Genomic DNA, 20,901 nt, shown 5'->3' on the forward strand with positions numbered 1-20,901 from the left:
ACATGTGACGAAAGAGCAGGAAAAAAACCTTCAAGAAAACACCATATAATTTAGTTTTATTTATTTCATGACTTCAAATCAGACTGTTGATGAAACCATCGAACAAAATAGATCAATTGATGCTACAGAATGAAACTGACTCCATTATTATAATAATCATCAATAATGCAATACGGATAGCTATGAATTTCTGTTGACATGAAAATGTAAGAATTGTTTACTCCGCCAAAAGACAACCAAACAGCTCCCCAAATTTCTGTTGTTACTAAATTTTTTTTGATCATGTGCTGAGTTGACGTTAGAAGAGAGATTAAAAAACAAAAAAAATTGCAAGACATTCATACAGATGCAAGTGATGGATATTAACATGAATGTTGCTTTGCTGTTAGAGAAACTTATACTTCAGAAGTACATGAGCGCAAAAACTTGTCAGGCCATGCCGATCATGTTTGGCAGCTGAATCACTTTCAACAGTTGCTGATCCAGCTGACTTGCCTGATTCTCAAGACAGTCAAAATTGGCACTGTATGGTGATGTATGGCTCAAAACTGCGGCAACATAAATTACAAATATATGCTGTTGAGGATTGAGAAATCCATAGCAAAAGACCCGTAGAAGAACATCTCTTATCATCAGCACGAACAAAATGCTCAGGAGAGATATGCAGGCCATACATCTTCCAATCCTGTGGATGTCATCCCTGGCATTAGCTTTATCCTAATGGTCTTGACTTGGATGCATGCTAAAAAATAGCTTTATTGATTCCAAGCTATCTCGTACAGGCCCGGCTTTCTGGAACACACAATTTTCAAATGTTGATAAAATGGTCAGGGGAAAGGATACATCTCGAGCAAAGAACAGAAAAAATATTCAGCATAAGTTGATTATATACAGCCAGGAATCAGGACAGCTAACAGGGGACCCATATACAATGTTAACCTGCTCGATGAAATGCACCAGCTTACAATAGTTACCATTATAATTTTTTGTAAACAATCAATGTATTGAAAGAGATGTTAACGTGATATTTATCTTTTACCTGCATTGAACAATCACAAAGATGTCGGATAGAAAGGCAGTTGTGCTTCTGGAATATCAAAGGCCATGAAAACGTTCAAATGAATTATTTCTGTCCCAGAAGGAAAATTATTTTCCGAAACTCCCAGTCCCAGGATCAATACAGTGGCTTCCAACTAGTTTATGCATCTCACACAAGCAATCAAGTCAAACTACCGATGTTTATAATTATAACCTTGCAAAATCTTCTTGGGCAACTCAAAATACAAACATGTATCATGATCAACACCAAGCTTAGAAAATTCATTTTGAGTAGAACTATTATAATTTTGCAATATATTCTCAACATGATGTTTTTTTTGTTATTTGATGAGAAGTATAAATATCTACTAAAAGAGCACCAAGCACAGCAAAAGATAACCCCTGAAAATGAAATAAAAAAGAGCTCAATGGTTGTTTGAATTACAATGCTCCAATGTGAAACCCCATCTCACATTACTTCTGGTTGATGCACGGCAATAGTGAAGACAAACCATCTCAAGCACATATTGTTCACTATGTCCTCTATTGGTAGTATTACTCAATTCCTCTTAGGAATTCCTTTCTCAGGTTTAATGATCTTCAACACACTGGCATTTACTCCATTCACCTTATGCTAATGTGCCCTTCCGACCGTCCAATTCTTCTATTTTTAAATCATATATCATTCTCTTTATTTCCTACAATTTTCAAATATCACATAACATCATCAAAAGCATGACCTCCACTTTATTCACCCCATCCTAATTACAAATGTCCATTTAGCTCTTTATTACTGTCTAATAGAATAAAGATAGAAACCTTGACGCTTCAACACATTCCATCGACAATTTGATCAACACATTGCGTTTGGTTTGACTAAATTAAAAACCCTCAAACTCTAAACTTTCTTCCATATTAATTACTTCAAAAGTAATATCCACCACATCTGATCCTATCAACCAGCACTAGGAAAAGATGTGGGTCAAATTCCGACATCAATCAGCTTCCCATTTTGATATTTTAATCTATTTATCCATGATTCCATTTTCAATAAGCTCTGATACCATCCAGACTCCAGTGTCCAGAGTTATGCAAAGTTAACATCTTTGATCGAACATTACATCCTGCTACAATCAAAAAGACCACCAGCGATCGCATCTGTTAGTTCTTTTAAGAGTTTCTACTTGTCCAACATTTCAAGAATCCCCCAAATAAATATGCAGATTTATATGTAAAACATGAGATCCTGTCCCACAAGCATGAAGAGTATTAATTGTATGTTGGATTGAAAGATCAAGACTTGTTTTTTGATGGATATCATAATCACTGAAAGGATTTGTTGTTGTCTGAATAGCTTTAGGAAGAGACTGGACAAAATAGGAGAATCCTGCAAGTCATTAATGACCAAGCACCCTCTATTCTACATGCCCTTATTCAATAGTGATTAATGTATTGAACCAAAGTATATAACATTTTAAAACCCCACCCAACCAGAACACCACCTCAAGGGCAGGGGGGGTGCACATCAAGGAGCTATGAGCTACACATGCAATCAGTCTTCTTACCCCATCACACCATAATTGATATTTACAATATATCTAAATTTAAACCAAAGTCCTGCGAACCTGCTGGGAACATTGTTCTTTTTCCCCAAAGCACTTACAAAAATTGTAATTAAGCCTAAACTAAACAATTCTACTCTCTTTTACCAAAAAAAAAACTACTCTCCTATATGCACAGTAGGGTTGCACTTCTTGACTTGCCATCCAGCAATTCTTTTAGGCTGTGTTTGTTTGCAGGCTGAAGGGGGGTTAGATGGAACAAAGACCCCCTTTACTCCACCTATGCCACTTTAACCTGCCTAACACTAAAAACTAACCTATTTATTCCAAGTGTATTATTGGTATTTCAAATAGTAAGTTGAGCTATTTTTCCACTTAACCTGGAATAAACTACTCCACCCACATGGTGAAGTAATTTATTCAGGAGTAAAGAGGAAGCACGTTACCCATTTACTGCAGGTTTACATATTTTGCAACCAAACACAACCTTAAAAGAACATTAATGAATAAATAAGCAAAGTCCATTGCTGGAGATGAGCTTGAATATCCTTAGTACATCATTTTGGCTTTTATACTTTGTGCCTTAGGATAGAAAAACTCCCTAAATCACATCTGGCCTTTCAATCTAAAATCCTTCCAAGTTTAGGGAAACAATTTAGCAGTTGCCACTCAGTTGCATAAGCTTCAATCTTGCCACAAAGCCTGCCTATCAATTAGTCTTTTAGTTTCATGGCATAACCAAACCTTGCTAATGAAGCAGGTTGGAAATGGAAATTCCCTCCCCAAAGTCCATATACAGCAGCACGCTCAAATAAAGAGCACCCTGAAGCTAATTGCATAACACATGCATAAGCAAAGATAAATAAAAGGGCCAGGGAATGGGGTAAGGGTACCATCAATAGATAATAGATACATTATAAAGTCCTTGCAGCTTCCCTCCCTGCTCAACCTTCAATGTCTCACCTCCAAACTTCACAAAGCCTTGATTAAAGGTAGCCAGCCTATCACCAAGTCTTCCTGGTTGGATCTTTCAATTATGGATACATGCATAGCAATGAGAGAATTTGAGAGAGCTCAAATTTCATCCATAGCACGTGGCTGTATAAAAGTATAGATGAGTAATTATAGGTTGGGGGGCAGGGGGTGCCTAATCCCTTGAGACTCTACCTCTTTGTACATTCCCCGTGAGACTCATTACATTAACAAAAGGAAAGCTAAAATTAAACAACTTCAACATTAAATTGACTAAAATTGGCTTCACAGCAATTAATGAAGGCTGGCACGAGCCATAGAACTATAACATAACACATATTTGGATGCCAACTCTAAGGTCCAGAGTAGACTTGATAAATTGATGAAGTGGTCAATGGGCATCTAACTATGAAAAAGATTCATTTAAAGCTTTCGAACCTTGGGCCGATGTGTCATTTTACCATACGCTTCATTTTGGCATAGGCAAGCCAGCACAGATTAATGTTAATGAAATCCAATAATTTGGTCATAGTATCTGATTATCTTAACCTGAGAAGAGGAGTGAAATTTATGTTGAGACTAGATATGCCTATATGCTGCATCAATTCCTCCCGACTTGGTAAAATCTGACTACAATAGATGCAGTCTAGCATTCCTTATAAAGACATGGGCTAAGTCACCGTCAAAATCCTCTTTAATACAGATTGTTGACAACATTTTATCAGAAACTTCTGGTAGAATCAGTTCTTTTCACCATGATCGCATCATCTTGAACTTCTTCGACCTCCTAAGGTTGCTAGATCACTGGTGTATGCTGAAAATTCAAAGCCTCATCAGCAGCTTCCTGATACCCAAAAGAAGCATTAAATCTAAGACAATAAGGACAAGATTGATCTTCACATACTTATGTAGCTCAAGTAGATAAGCATCATTCATTGCCTAGTTTCTTTAACGCTATGAACGGTCAAACATTCATCAACTTGTGGAAGTTGCCCAAAACAAATCTTCCAAGTTGCACATAGACCATCATCAGATCCCCTTCATTTACACATTCCATCGATTATGATTTCATGTTATTGATAACCCTATTTTGATAGTTATTAATAATCCTATTTTGGTAGTTAATCTTCTCCACTCTAGCTTGTTAATCTCCTCATTGATGTTGGCCAGTCCACACCAAGAGGAATGAGAGCCAGCAGATATATGTACTACACCACCCATGAGGTGGTAAGATGAGAGCCACCATGCACTGGTGCTGGTACAAGGCCAATATGCGTGAGATTTCAAAGCTTGCTTTGAAGACCCTATGATTCCCAAGAATCTAATTGCCACATGATTACCTCCAATCTAACAGCAAGGACATGACCATAGTACTTAAGGAGTTCGTAAACAAATGACAATCTTCAGTTATTAACTGAGAAGGACCTGAGATACTGCAAACTAGAAGTAGAACCAAAGAGGGACACCATGGGACATCATCAACCCTCTGATAATCACAATCAGTTTTCTCAAGTTTGTCTTCATGGGTTTAGCAGTGTCATTCTCGGGTTTCTCATAAACATCATCATAACCAAGACCATTGCATAAAATATTAGTGCATAAACACTACAAATGCACTAAGTTAAAAGATATGGCTTAAAATAATAATATGGTAAATTCCTACCCCACAGGAAAAGAAAGGCTGATATCAGAATTGCGATGAATTGTTAATAAAATAGAAGTTATGAAACTAATTAACTAGCAGTAAATAAGAAACACAATAAGGTAGTTACTGATGCATGGAAAAACCATAGAACACTGAATAACAATAATTGCTTCAGAAGCGGAATGAATACAACAAAAGGATTAGCACTAAATAAATTTATAAGAACTACTAACTGAAAGCAAATCAAAGTGATACATTTCCAACCCACTAACAGAATGATTTCCAGATTGTAATAGATAAGCCAGGTATCAAAAAGATATCTAAAATGATAAACAATAAATCATACTTACAAAACAAGCACGACACAAGCACGTAGGAAGAACAATATCCTGAATCTTAAGAAAAAGTTATGAATATAAATCATAGTAAGTTGTTATCATACGTTTTAACTGCGACATGCTTGTTAATCTTCTTTCAGATTGAACACTTTCCAAATAAGGAGCGATCAAAGAATCCAATTTGACCATCCAAAGTGCAACTGCAGATGTTGTTTGCGGCATGGTCTGAAAATATACAATGATATCATCTAAAACCATATTAGAACCTAAGGCAGAAGCACATTCATACAACCACTCCTCATTTAGGGCACCAACAAAATCAACAAGAACCTGCCATGGATGGTTATAAGAAATGAACCAAAAGAAAGAAAGTGTATGTCAGAAACCTTATAGAATTTAATAATTTGACCAAGGAATAATGGAAAATAACATTAACTGTTTTTTTTTTTTTTGAAACCGAACCTGCAAAAGCTCTGCCAGAGATGATGTGCGTCGGAGCCGCTTGACCCAGAGCTTGTGCGCGGAACTTATCCATGTATTAGCTAATGCTGCCTCAGGCATACTTGCCTGTAGAAAAACAGTGAACAGAGATTTTATCGATTAGAGCACTCAAACTATTGCTGCTCATACTGTGACCATAATGCAAATTAAATTACATATTTGCTTGAATCCTTGCAAGTTGCAATTAAAAATCAGGATTAGAGTACAAGTTCACACTCAGACGTGACAAACAAAAAGGGGTTAAACACTCTAAGTCAGGTTAAAGATTCACCTCAAGTGCATGAATGGCTGCTTTAAGTGCTTGCAACTGTGAAGGAAGAACCTTATGCTTTGGATACTCGCTGGTATCCTCTATTTCCCTACATGTTGCTACATGGATGGCATATCTTTCTTCAAGATCAAAATCTATCTCAAAGGTAGTGTGACATATTTTACAATGTTTTTCATCTCTCCAGTACAAATCATGGCAACTCTCACAGCGTGCTAAAGATTCCATGTATGATCGTTTACTGTATTTTACAGCATTAAGACTGGAATAGAAAGAGCCCCATATCCATTTGTCAAATGCCTGCAGACGTTCCCATTTTTGCTTCTTATCTTGACCTTTCCTCCCAACTTCGAGAATTATGGCACCAGATGCAGACAATAGATTATCTGTTGATTCTGTAGGAATCATAATATTGTCAACATCTGAAATAGGTGAAGATCCATCTCCACTATTCCCATCTAAGTCAGATGAATCAGATCTTCTTGTTTGCCTGATTCTAATTTCATCAGTGATATACTTATCCATTGCTTGACAAAGACATGTTTCCCTCTTCTCCAAAGATGCAAAAAGGCGAGCCTCCCGTGTGCCTCTACCATCTAACACAGAGAGCAGCGTATGCAAAGCCTACATTGCAGTTAAAGACAGTGATATTCTTTCCAGGTTAGCTGAGAAAATAAGTTATAAGAGGATTCAATGAATTTCTGTAATTGACATAAGGAGATTATAAACAACCTGTGATGTATCAATCACCTCCCAATGACCATCTTCGGAAGACTCAAAATAGACCCTTCGATGTCCTGGATCATCTGCAGTACAAGGGCCAAGAAAAAGCCAATAGCTGTTGTACCTACGATCAGATCCTAAAAATATGGACTGTAATGGATGAACAACTTGACCAGGTTCTCCCGTAGGCTCAGGGTTCTTTGTTCTGGGGCCACCTGGCAGATATCCATTTGTATTGACAGAGGACTGCCCCTTCTTAGATGTCTTTAAGAAGGTAGCAGAAAAATCAGTTGGACAAGAAACTGGTAAAGAATGTGTTTCTTCTACATTACGGGAAACTCCCTCCCACGATGCTTGGGGTAGTAGAGAATGATTTGTTGATGATTTCTTTATTTTTGCACCTGATCCATGAGACCATATGCTGGGAATGAATGATATGGCTCTTATTGGTTCCTGCACAGAAAGAGTAACATAACTGAAGTAAAATATCAAGCTCTAGGGAAGTTGAGCCAAGAAAAATTACAGAACGATAGATTTTCTGATACTGTGTTAAACAAAAGGGTTTGACAATCTAAATTCATCAGATTACAAAATTTCTCATTTATCCAGGGCAATCTAACTTTGATTTCCCAGGTTAAGAAAACATATCATGGCAGATCAAATAGTGCAGCTTATGAGCAGCAAGTGAAGACAAAGTTCAGGTTGAAGCAACAGAAGAGTGCAACTGGGAACAACTCTGTTTTCAGAGCAAGAAAAGCATTATTAAAATACCTTTCACAGGGTCAGTTGTAATGCGGTGCAGTTAATGTTGACAAATTATTGTAGCACTGATATTTAATTTTCTTTATCAGTATAAGAAAATTTTGAGAAGAAAAGATTCATGAAATAGAAATAACAAAATATGATGCATCTGTTTAATAACATATCAATTATCAAAGAAGAGGTGGCACAATAGCATGAAAGAAAAATAATCAAAGTTAGAAAAAGAAATAGTGACAATGAATGGGCACCATATTAATCAACCAGAACAAACAAATATAAAGCGAAAGATGGGATAACCTGTGATTCATTAATTCAGAAGAGAGAAAGAGTAATATGGTTGAAATTGTAGATGCTAAAAACAAAAGGCAAGCATATGTTTACCCAAATATATAGCAAATCAAGAATGTATACTTCCCAAAAAATTCCACAAGAAACAAAAGAAAAGAGGAAATATGCAGATGTATTCTGTAGAGATAGTTATACAGTTAAAATTAACAGGGATTTCTGCACGCATATACCCCTCAAAAATCCTAGATTGAATATCTGCCCCTAAATGTAAAGAGGAATATACACACCTTTAAATGTTTGAAATTTACATCTATCATGCTCAAGGAATGTGAAACCGTCCCGAACCAGACGGTTCCGCCCGTTCCAAGCCGTACCGGTGGCTTACCGGTACAATTCCGGCTTTGAAAATGGTTTGCAGCTAGAGCTGGAGAAGAAGAAGAGAAAGAGAGAGCGAGCATGGGGGGGAGGGAGAAGAAGAGGCCGAGGACGTCCACAGAGAGCCGTAGGAGGCCGTGGGTAAAAAGCCCCAAATTTTTTTCCGCGGCCTCTGCCAGCCCCCCCGCGGCCCTCCGCAGGCATCCGCGGCCTCTCCTCTCCTCTCCCCCGCTCGCTCTCTCTTTCTCTTCTTCTTCTCCGGCTCCGGCTCCGGCTGGTTTTCTCTCTCAGTACGGGCCTGGCATGGCCGGTACCGACTCGTGCCGCCGGGCAACCCGTACGGTGCCCGGTACCGGCACAATAGACCTTGATCATGCTGCATTTACTTGCATATATTCAATATTAGTTTAGCTGGGTGAACAATAAACTTAAGTTGTTCATTGACTATTTTGCCCCTATTTATATATGATTCTTTCAAAATTTTAGGAGCATGTGACAACTTCTACCTCTTAGTGGTAAATAAGCAACTACACAATCTAAGAACAAGGGAATTTACGAAACTTTCAGATTTTTGGATTGGCATATAAACAAGTTTCCAATCATTGCAAGGAAACATGCAGTTTCCAATTTTCTAAGGGAAAATGAGCAAATAAGCACTTTTTAAAAGTAATATATAAAAATCCTAAACATCCTAAGAACAAAACCAGGAGATAAAAGAAAAATAGATAACTAATATTTAGAATAAACAAGGAAGACTATAACAAGAAGGTCAGGTAACTTCCTATCACCTCAGTTCTCAAAGTAGACCCAGCGCCAACAAGATCAACCAGAGCTGCCAAAGCATTCAACTTCTCTTCAATGCTTAGATCTGAATATTCACCCTCCATCAAGCCTACGACCCATGCTTCCCCTGAACAACTTTCATCAATCTCAGTGCATCTAGCTATCTTTTGGCCTGTTTTCCTTCGCCCAGCCTTGTACTTAACAATCTGCCTTTCATGTATAGCAGAATTCATCTCCTCGGAATCATCAGAATCATCACTGCTGGAACTGGCATCCACAGAGTCATCATCCACACTTCCTGAATCCTCAGTATCTGATGGCAGTTCCTCTTTTCCTTTAACATGAGGATCCACACGAAGACGATATGCAGAAGGCCCGATCTTTTCAAACAATGTAATGTCACTAGAAAGAGTTGAGCCTATCAGCTGCTCTAGTTCCTCTGTTGTGCTGGGGAGGTCAAGGTCAACAATCTGAAGAAATTTTTTAAAAAAAATGTCATATGAATATATGGCAAGCTTGCCTTTTCAGATATCTTACATAATGAAGCTTTGATTTTTCAAGGATGCATCATAGTATTTTCTTGATTATACCTGAGAAGCTCTTGCCAACTCAGACACTTTTAAACCGCTAGTTCCTTTCTTAGATAACAATGTAAATAGTTCTCCTTTTAGTGTACGGGGATGTAGGCCATATTTTGCCATTCGATTCCTCTCCTACAACATGAATATATAAAAGATAAACAAGAAGGCATTTTCTTTTAATTCGCAACTATTTCATCCCTGCAACAATTGCACTTCTTTACCCGAACTTGATGAGGCACAAAACTATAAGAATGACAACATACATAAGATAAAAAGGTTGGATACATCTAAAGGACCAGCAAGTAGATGGAAACAACATAGTGAATGAAAACATAGAATCAGGAGCTCAGAAATAAATATAATGCAAGTAATCTAAAAGCCCACTTAAGATTCAAACCAAGGTCGGCGGAACTATCCCGAACCAGACAGTTAGGGGAGTACCGAGCCGTACCAACAATAAACCGAGACGGTTCCGGTAACCGAAATGAAAAGCATCTGATGAAAGGGGAAAAGGAGAAGGAAAGAGAGGAAAAGAGAGCGAGCTAGGGAGAGAGGGAGAGGGAGAGGAAGGAAGAGAGAGGGCCGCGGCTCGCCGGCCTCCACCGCCCTCTCTCTCTCTCCCTCCCTCTCTCCCCCTTCTCTCTATCTCTTTTCCTCTCTCCTGTTCTCTCTCTCCCCCGCCTCCTCTACTGTGTCGGTATGGAGCCAGCATGGAACGGTACGGAAGCATACCGACCCGTGCCGCCGGACAACTAGTCCGAGCCGGCACAGCAGACCTTGATTTAGACGGTGCTATCCTACATTGCACAATGAAAACAGTTTAAAATTGCTTGGTAGCCTGCCGAATATAATCGATCATCCATGAAGCAATCTACATGTACTAAACTATAGTAAATGTTGAATAATTTTCACAACCTAATCAAATGACAATTTGGTTGTTCTTACAAAGACATGGATATTAACTCTCTTGCCTTGACATTTACAAGATCTCAATCTAACAAAAGAATGACAAGCATATATAACAAATCAAGCAGCACTGTTAAAACCGCTGCTATAGGAACAAGTTAGTATTAGATATCTCACAAACAAAGTCAACAAACTGATAAGAAAACACATGGACATGGTTACTAATACTAATATCATTGTCATTATCCTTATTGAGGATACATTTGGTTCGCGAAAAAAGAAGGGAGAACAGTGTGGTCAATGGGAAACAAAGAAAGGCCTCTTGTTCGGTTGGAGTTTTCAAAGAAGAAAAATGAAAAAATAGCATACCATGAGAATAAGATTCCCATGTTTTATGAAAAAGAAAAACCCATGAGGAACATAGAAAAACTACTTTTCCACCAGTTGAAAATTGGGATCCTTTTTTTTTCAAAACTACCTTTAAGCCATCAAAATCCATGGATAAAGTCATTTCCTTTATTAAGGATATAATAGATATTTCACACAACTTTTCTAGAAAAGTAGATGCTCAACCAAACATAAGCCACTCCGAAATGTACACTTTTCCATGGTCAACCAAACATGTCAAAACCACTTTTCTAAGAATCATATTCCTAGGAATCAACTTCCCAAGAAAAATATTCCAGTGAAAAAAAAAATTCCGCGAACCAAACGAGTCCTAAAGGTTTTGAATGCCAGCATGTGCCGGTCTGTCCCAACCAGCACATATCATGTCACAGGACCAATACCAACAAACAATACAGGTTGACACAGTATGTATTATTTCTTTTTTAAAATATTTTTTTAATTAAAACAGGATATTAAATCCTTTCTGAATTTTCTGTTTTTACACTGCACAACACCTGTGCTGGCACGGAGCAACATGTGCCGGCACGGAGAAAGGATATTAAATCCTTTCTGAATTTTCTGTTCTTTGCCTCATAATTACCCACCATGCTAAAGATTCATTTTTCAATACCTTGTTAAAAATTTCTCTCTTCACTGTATTCTGCTTTGAACCATAACCTGCTGCAACCAATACTTGTCGCAGTATTTCAGTCCATGTAAGAGGATTGAGAGATCTACTCCAGAAATTCACATCAAATTCCTGTTCTCTAACCTGCATGAGATACAAATTCAAAACCAAAATGTTCATGAGAGTTTCACTATAAAAAAGAAAGCACAAACAAGAAGGGAGAGGTGAAGTTATGCAATGAGAACAGTCATAATGAAGAAGAATAAAGCATTGAACTAATATCGAAAATTTGTTTGAATCTTTTATAATCATCAGAGGATAATCCAACCAAATCACAAAATCTAAGTCACAAAACAAAAGATTTCTTGGTATTACTTGAATGATGTAATAAAAAGACATTAACCTACAGTGAAAGCAACTAATTTCAACCAATTTTCTGACCAAGCAGCATCTAAATGTGGAACATCTCGAAAATTCTTCATGCTGCTGATACTAAAGCTAAACCTAATTGAGAGCCTCTTTTCACCTTCATAAAAAGAATCTCTGGTAAAAGAAACCTAATATAGGTCAAAAAAAGCTCCTCAATATTTTCTTTCTAAATCACTTGCTAATGAAATGAAGAAGGCCATAGCTCAATCTACCAAATAATTATGGAAAAATCTGGAGTCCAGAAATATTAAGACAATAATTGATGGGTCCAGACACATAGCTCAGCTGACAATGATATGTCTAAATTTTATGTTTCATCAAAATAGCAACAAAGAAGAACATAATGATACATAAATTTCCATGCATATGTTGAAAACAAGGAGTTGCAAGAGATCAAAATTCATATCAATATTTTTTAGTGTTTTTTTAGTAAAAAATTACTTTTGGATGGTTTTACAATACACAATTTGCATGTGACAATGAGAAGAAATTGCATCAAGCATTCACCCAGGATCATAAACTTACAAAGTTCAGAAACCCCAGATATCTGCAGTCCTTGGAAGCCCGACAAATGAGTCCAGAAGTCATCTCCCCCTCCACATCTAACAGAAGCAGCTTGAGAAGAGCCACATGAATTTTTCCTAATAACAAGGAGTCCTGGAAATTACATATGAAAAGTAACAGCTCCATATCAGCAAGCAACAACAGTCAAATAGTGTAAGCTCCTAAAAAAAATAGCCCCAATATATTTTATTTTGATTTAGCCTTCAAAAATGTTTTACCTTGTCGTGGAATGCCTGAGCAAACTCATCGAGGGTAAAGGGGCATACTTCAATTGTTACAGAATGAGTATATAAGAAACGCAAAACCTGTTTGAGAAACAAGGCAACAGATAGATATTTCAACAGTACAATAATATGGTAACTTCAGATGACAAAAGTGAGATCTATCCCAAATTCCCAATAGCACTCTGCTGTTTGCAGCAAAGTATGTTATAAGTAAAATTTACCTCAAAACTTCTAGTTGGAAAGGGAATAGGAAAAAAAGCATACCAATTCAGGCTTGGTTAATATATGCCGAGGAAGAAGGGGTGGACTGAGGATCCATTATATAAAATACAGCATGCCACTATAATATACATTTCTCTTCATGGATGCTGTTACCATGCAATTAGTTTCATTTACTTCTACTGATCATGATTTGGGAAACCCAAAGAAGAGCAAACATCTGCTGCAAGTTTTTTTATTTATAATTTTTTTTTATTTATGTATCTCGGTTGGGTGCATGTCTAAGTGCCTAATCCATTCAATATTTTAGAATTTCTTCTTACTGACCCATAGCCAATGGTCATAATGCTAATACCCATGTCTGAAGTGTCAGGTGCAGACACTTAAACTGAAGGGTCTGGGTATTCTATTGGAAGCAGACACAAGAGGCAGCAAATTGAACCATGTTTCTATCATCTTACATAAAAGTATAGAATTACGAAGATATTCATAATAGAAAGCAAAAGATTAAAAATTGTCTGTATCATTTTCTATAACCAGCATCTAAACTCACTATTTAGTATAAAAAATTAATATTCTCAGAGAACAAGAGAAAGAATAATCGCTGATTCTGCATGAAATCAACAATCATCAATAAAATGAAGAAATACCAAATATGGAAATGAGTCACAATAGGTTTGGCAAATTAACGGTGAGAATTATATTGTGCCCAGAGAAAACACTTGTAGACATTTGACTAGTTTCCATAAATTGGCTAGTAGCTCTCATTCAGGAGGTTTCGTAGTTATGAAACTCACAGTGGACAAAGTCTCAAGTGATCAGATATGTGGTGAAAGCTACAACCGGATCTTGAAGGGGAGCTACACTGGAATTCTTGTATAAGTAGGAAAGATGAGGTAAAAAGTGGATATTAAGTACATTAGAATACGTCCAGGTGAAGCATGACTGAAGATAGAATGAGGAGTTCCCCGTAAGAAAGGGGCTTCAGTTTAGCAGCAACAGGAAACTACATGTTCAGGAATCCAGGATTTATATCAAGAAAGCCCCTAAATGAATATGAATGGCAAAAAAGGATTCACAGTATCAACCCTAAAAAAGGTTAGACAAGGCTTTTTATTGTAGCATTTAGTTAAGGAGGAACAACAAACGAACAGATTTCCTAACATTTATTGATTATTAGCCCACGCAAATATGTGATTTAGAACTCATGGAACTTCTCTGCCATTAGAATTTATGAATCATTTCTTTTCGTTCTTTTTCCTAATACAATTCTAGATCTATATAAATGACATAACTGTCTTGCTTTCTTCCTGCCAGGTTCCTCCATTAAATTACTTAAGTATCTAATTTCATTTAAAAATTGTAATGCTACAAGTTTATTCTGGAAAAAAAGAACTTTTTTGGGGGGTGGGGTGGGGGGGGGGGGGGGGTGGAGCGACAGAGTATAATGTTCATATTGGAAACCAAATGTAAGGTTTAACATAATCAATAAGGAAATATTAGGGGCTAGGGTTTAAAATGTATCATTCCTCTTTTAAATCCATGACTTAAGAGTAGGATAAGCAATAACATTTTGCTATGGTTGGTGATTTTAGTATGTTCTTACAGCATGACTAATAAAATAATTTTACTAATAAAATAATTTTTCTAATAAACATGTATGGGAAATTTCAAGTTGGGCCACTGATAGAACTTGTCTTGCTTGGCCATGTCCTCTTCGCAACGACAATGAAAATATTTATCAAATGACACCACTGTGCTAGTGTGACTGAGGAAAGATGTACTTTATTCCTCATGCCAGGTAGTGGAAGTCGCATAGATGAAGATGCAATTAACAGGGAAAAAGAGTACTTCGCTGACCTTGAACAGTTTTTTGACAAGTTCTGGTGAAGAATCCCATGGTCTTGTACAAAATGGCAGCTTCATTTTCACACTTTCTGGAGGAAACCTGGCCAACAAGTCTAAAAATAAAAGCACATTAAATGAGGAATGTCTGACAAGATAAGACAGATCCCTAAGACATTAGGGAAATAAATAAACCTTTGCAAAGTGGACAGCCATGTCTCCCACTTGAAGCAAGATGGGCAGAACATCTCAATGGATTTGGTCCAGCCTGTAACTCCCTGAGTTCCAGCTCCTCATCATCAACCAATACTGTTGGCATATTCGATTGTTCTAAAGACTCATCAAGTGAAAGCTTGCATTCTATCAGATGAGGTTTCTTCTGAACCACATCCTTGCTACACGGTACCTGAGTATTGTGCATAAAATTTAAAGAACAGAATACATGATCCCTTATCTTAATGTAAATTTGCATTTCGACATCACATCTTTAAGTTACTTGACCAAGAAACACTGTGACTACATACAAAAGCTTCCATAATCTCAAGCCGATTTAGAAGCTAGAGACTCTCTTTTAGCGGCACTCCAGCTAATTTCATCAGCCGCTTGATTTCATTCTTGATTAATACTCATATCACAGAGAATATTCAAGGCAACACTACCTTTCTTTTCCTCAAGGGAAGCTTGCTTTTCTCCTCTATCTTTTTCCGTGATGTATTTTCCTTCTGCAAAATGATAAAAAGTTATTAGCAGATAATCATTTATCTAGATATGAAAAGAAGCAAGAGTTCTACAACCAAGGGGTCAGGATTGGTTAAATCTACAAGAACAGAAAAAAGACAAAATTAAGGAATTAAACATTTATTGTACCAGTTTTCTTTGCCGCGTTCCTTTTGAAACCTGACACGATGTTTCTTTTAAAGAAGCATTCAATTTGAAGGGCATCCAGGATGCACTTCCATCTACAACATCAATACTGGTTGGAATCATTCTACTTCCTGAATTTGTTGCATGCCATACTGTCATCAAACCTTTTCCAATACCATACTTCCTTTCAGGAACATTTCTTTCATGAGAAGTTATGGGGTCTACCATAGGAGACTCACAGACCTAGAAATGAATGTATTTGACAAAAGCAAATCAAAGAAAATCATGAGTTAGATTATATTTCAAATCTTGAATAAAGAGATGAGCATATTTTGGTATTCACAGACATCAGGTAAACATCATAAGGTCATAGTTCTTTTCCTCGTCATTTATGAGGCTGATAAAATAATACCAACCAAGCCTCATCCCATAAGAAATTTCAACCATTGAGCATAATTATGAATCTCGAATGCTCACATAGACTAGAGCAAAAACCAAAATAAATAACTAAGAGATATAAAACTAGAAGAGGACTCTTCAAAATATGGAACTGAATGTATTCAAAATTAAGTTTTTACCAAGACAGATTATACAATAAAGTGCAAAAGAAGCATATTGTTCTTAAAAAATTAATATATCTAACAAAGAAGAGAAGAAAGTACTACACTAGAATGCTTTATAAGAAAAACCTGTGCAGCACATTACATTTAGTAATAACTACCTACACTGAGACCAGTACAACTTCTCCCAAGTATTATGGATAGATTAAAATTTGCCACTTTGAAAGGAAAACTGAGCTACTTATCAGATCATTTGGAAATTGTTCAAGTACCTTTCTCCTTTTGAGGCTTTTTTGGCTGTCAGGACAAGACTGAAGGATTTGGGAACCTGCCCACACACAAAAAAGCATCAAACTATATAAAGTTAAAAACACAAAAATGCAAATACATTTAAAAATAAGTAAAAAAATCCTGAATAAATGAGAAGAGGCATCAAATTAAATGGTTTATCCTGAATAGTACTTCGAGTTAACATATAAGCACACTGTTAAGATATACATTACAGAGAAACAAGCAACAGAAAAACCTCTGAGATATATATAAAAATCATAAAAGATGCTTACGATTAAATGATGGAGAGCATATCAATGTTTATCTGTGTCTCTCAGACAGAAACTTTACAGATAAGTTGTCATTCATTAAAGTAGTTAAACTCCAATACCTTACAGAATATTTAGCAACAAGTCAATAAGCACATAGATGGCAATAGTAGAACAGACCAGGGGCAGAAACGCAAGAAATAGATCTTTAACATGTCGGTTTGTTAAAATTTGAAGCCTAGCTGATGGAAGACTGAGATAAGATGATAGGGTGATTTTTTTAAATTTTATCTTGTCCTAGTAAGAACAAAAGACTTAATGGGAGGAAGTGCTAGGCTATAACACCACATCATAACAGAAAATGAAAGTTGGAAAAGTCTAATATTTGTTATCAATAGCCATCCTCAAAAGATGAAATCTGATCCAGACCTTTTCCAGGTTTATATATAGTAATTCAAGGCTTGTAAAATAGTTAAGCTCGTATCAAAAATATGTATCCTTTCCACATTGAAATTTTGAAAATTGTGTTATAGCAGATGACAAGGTTTATATATATTAATTCAAGGCTTACAAAAGAGTTATGCTCGTACTAAAAATATGTATCCTTTTTACACTGAAATTTTGAAAATTGTATTATAGCAGAAGACAACACATAGCTGTGCTTAATCTCTTCACTTGATGCAATCACTTGATATTCAACTTTTTTATTTCTCTTTTGTTAAATAACACAAATTTGAATATGCCATACCACCATCTAGGGAAATCGACCATTATTAAACATACCATTCCACCCAAAAGAAAGAGAGAGAGAGAGAGAGAGAGAGAGAGAGAGAGAGAGAGAAGTGCATTAATTCACAAATCTGTTTTCCCTGTCAATAAATGCAGAGAAAGACATACCCGTACGATAGCCAAATGCATTTGCAGGAGGAGGATCAAACTCTACTCCAAGGGGAGGACCATCTTTGCGAAACACTTTTTTCAAAACATAGTCCTTGGAAAATAAAACAGGTGAGGGAATAAGATGTTTCTTTTCTGCACAATGCATTCTCCCACCAACAGAGTTCTTCATCTGCTGACCTGAAATCCTGTGTCTATCTTTATGTCTCACAAGCTGATTGGTAGAATATTCTGCAGAGCATCTCTTGTTTAACCAGGTTTTTTTTTTTGGATTCTGTAGCTCGTCACATATCAGCGAAGCAGGGCCTTTTAGTTCTTCTTGACCTGATATATCTTTCCTACACATTATTGGTGCTGAGCGTTCGTCTTTTGGCCCAACATGCCTAACAACAGCAAACAATGCACCGTCATTTGATTGATCTGATTCTGGTTCCACAGATTCACTGGATTTTGAGTTACTTAGAGCTTCATTCTCCCTTTTCTCTTTCCTTCTCCTCTCAACAAACCATGTACGGATCTGGTTATATGTCAAATTCAGGGTTGTAGCATACTCTTCCATTGCCTTTTGCTTTGGATATTTCTCATCTGCATGCAATCAGAAATAAGATCCTCAATAATATTTAAACAAATGGACAGCAATTAAAAAACAGAAAAGATTACAGAAATAAACAAACCAAAATGAAAGCATTTAATGCTAGCAAATTGGAACCTGAGTAGAATTTTTCGAGTGATTGAAGTTGGGCTTGTGTCTTCTTCTTTGCTGTCTTTGTCTGCATTGATATCATCATTGCCCATCAACCCAGCAGAAACCTAGAAACAATCTCCCATACCAGAAGTTAGAACATGGAAATGGTGACATATAGACTTGAGAATTGTACCAAACAAACAAATACTGCATCTTATGTATAAATAAGGTTAAAGTAATGTAAAAATCAAAAGCAACATGAAAATTGTTCTTCAGATATTGCAGCCTATGAGGGAAAATGTTGTAAATTTGATGCAGCAAAAGTTATCATGCAAATGTTTCATAAACGAACTCAGAGTACAAAGGAAACTAAACAGGTGACTTCTAAACAAACATTTCATCATAAAAATTAACTTTAAAAAATAATAAATAACATTTCAGAGCTAGTGAAAAGGCATGTCCATTTTTTCACAAAAACTAAATGTTAAAATGAACTCATAAATAATTCATTACTTCTTCATAAAATCTAAAACCACCAATATAGTGTCACAATAGAACTTGGTTGGCAGCAGAAAGAAATTCTCAAACAAATCCGAATAACAGCTTTCCGCACCAATACTCCACAAAATTCTTTGTCTAGTCAATCGCATGATGCACCAGTTGTATCCAGTCAACAAAATGGACTGCCACATGTATCATAATAAAACAATTGGCCAAGTTATTTAGATGACCAATCTTGACACAACAATTAGCAAACACACTTTGAATAGCTTTAAAGTGGCTATCCTGGATTTATAAACATATGACAGCAGAAATAAACTAATAATAACAACAATGACAATAAAAAGATTGTTATACAACAGTATCCACAAGGTGAAAACAAGCAACTAATATCACTTAAAAGAACACTGTCAGACTGGGGATGAATACAGAATCCTGTCAAATTTCAGATCAGCTAGTCAAAAGATGATAACCAAATAAATATTTACCACTTGTAACATCCAAAATGCAATCATAGACCAAAATCAACACAAAATTTCATCACTTAATCATCAAAGAGACCGCTGAACAAAGTTGAATACTCAACCAAAAAAAAAAAAAAAAAAACAGTGAACCGATACCGAGACCTCAGATTTATCCCTGAAACACCATATTTCCATCAAACCCCCAACTTAAAAGAAACCACGGCATAAGTTACCATGTCCCGGACAACTTGTCCGCTTAAGTTTAAGATTAGAGATCAAACCAACACGCCAGCAATCATAGTAAAGAAAGTATCTCCTGCCACCCAGGCACTGGCAGCGTTGTAGTGTACCCTGCCATTCCAAGCTAGGGCTGGCATGCTTAGCACGCAGTAGCATGGCAGCATTCCAAGTACTGAAACGAAGCAGAGACCATGTCAGTACTGCGTGCCACTAGGGCACTGGCACGGTAAATATCATGGCATGCTGTGCCAACCAGCACTTGAGTTCACGCTATGAGCTAGTTTAGATTAACTATTTTCCTGAGCTTTTCAAACTGAAATCATTCAACTAACATCACTTAGAAGAACACTCTCCGATGAGGAAGAACACAAAAATCCGATCCAGATTCCAATCAGGTAGTCCTAAAATCATCACCAAATAAAAATTACTACCCGATACTCAAAGCACGAACCTAGCAACCTCGTATATCAAAAAGAATACAAGAATTTACCAATTAAAACCATCTGCGAAATTGCCAGCCAAATCCCACACACAAGAAAAAAGCAATCAGAGGATTCGTGCCCAAAACCTTAAATCTATCAGAAAAACATCAAATTTCCACCAAATTTCCAATCGAAAGAACGTACTGTGCGAGCTACGAGCAAACTACTAACGTCCCGAACAACTTCTTTCCCACCTAATTCTTGAGATTAAAGCCCCACTCGACCCACTAATAACACCATCAAAAAGAAAAGTAGTAGTCCAATAGTATCAAGATAAAGATTGAACCTGGAGAAAAACGCCGCCAAGATTATCTCAAACAGAGGTTTCAGAGCTTCCCCAAGATCACGGAGTTCCCCAGTGGCGGCGTGCGCATTTCCAGACCCACTCTCTCGAGAATTCTACCCGGACTTTAGGGTTTCTTGCAGAGATTACGGGGAGCAGACGACGGGAACCACACCCATCCCCCGAGGCCGCGACGATAGGGGGCGATGAGGTGACCCTCTCTTATATACACCCTGGAGGGCTTCGCACCCGCTCCGTCCCTCTCTCTTCTCGAACCCAAAACCCTACCACTCCCATTCGGCTTAAACCCCCGTGAAATATCTGCCGCATTCGAACAAACGCCCTGGG

At 37.0% G+C, this 20,901-nt stretch overlaps 1 protein-coding gene across 2 annotated transcripts; it reads right to left on the minus strand.

The window, feature by feature from the left end:
• Positions 1 to 356: 356 nt before the first annotated feature.
• On the minus strand, positions 357 to 20,885 carry LOC103711537 (homeobox-DDT domain protein RLT3-like). Of its 2 annotated transcripts, none has more exons than XM_008797716.4 (18): positions 20,557 to 20,885; positions 18,608 to 18,708; positions 17,899 to 18,483; positions 16,735 to 16,790; positions 15,906 to 16,145; positions 15,698 to 15,760; positions 15,234 to 15,444; positions 15,054 to 15,154; positions 12,969 to 13,055; positions 12,712 to 12,843; positions 11,761 to 11,901; positions 9,846 to 9,968; positions 9,261 to 9,725; positions 7,057 to 7,500; positions 6,328 to 6,948; positions 6,018 to 6,122; positions 5,660 to 5,885; positions 357 to 792 (listed from the first exon to the last, which is right to left on the minus strand). In XM_008797716.4, exons 2-18 carry the CDS (start codon positions 18,684 to 18,686, stop codon positions 770 to 772), a joined length of 3,702 nt encoding a protein of 1,233 aa, XP_008795938.3. In that variant the 5' UTR covers positions 18,687 to 18,708; positions 20,557 to 20,885; the 3' UTR covers positions 357 to 769. The 2 variants fall into 2 exon arrangements, with proteins under 2 accessions (XP_008795938.3, XP_088562440.1); XM_088706314.1 differs by having other exon boundaries at positions 18,608 to 19,960; positions 20,557 to 20,867.
• Between the last annotated feature and the right edge of the window lie 16 nt (positions 20,886 to 20,901).

The sequence above is a fragment of the Phoenix dactylifera genome, chromosome 11, assembly GCF_051530095.1.
Source record: "Phoenix dactylifera cultivar Ajwa chromosome 11, Ajwa_hap1_PhDact_Kaust_v1.1, whole genome shotgun sequence".
Lineage (NCBI taxonomy): Eukaryota > Viridiplantae > Streptophyta > Magnoliopsida > Arecales > Arecaceae > Phoenix > Phoenix dactylifera.

Coding starts and splice junctions, on each gene's coding strand:
- LOC103711537 (XM_008797716.4), bottom strand. CDS start 18,686: ATGATGATATCAATGCAGACAAAGACAGCAAAGAAGAAGACACAAGCC. Junction 15,155..15,233: donor TGGCTGTCCACTTTGCAAAG/GTTTATTTATTT, acceptor TTTTATTTTTAG/ACTTGTTGGCCAGGTTTCCT. Junction 6,949..7,056: donor AGGTGATTGATACATCACAG/GTTGTTTATAAT, acceptor ACTGCAATGTAG/GCTTTGCATACGCTGCTCTC.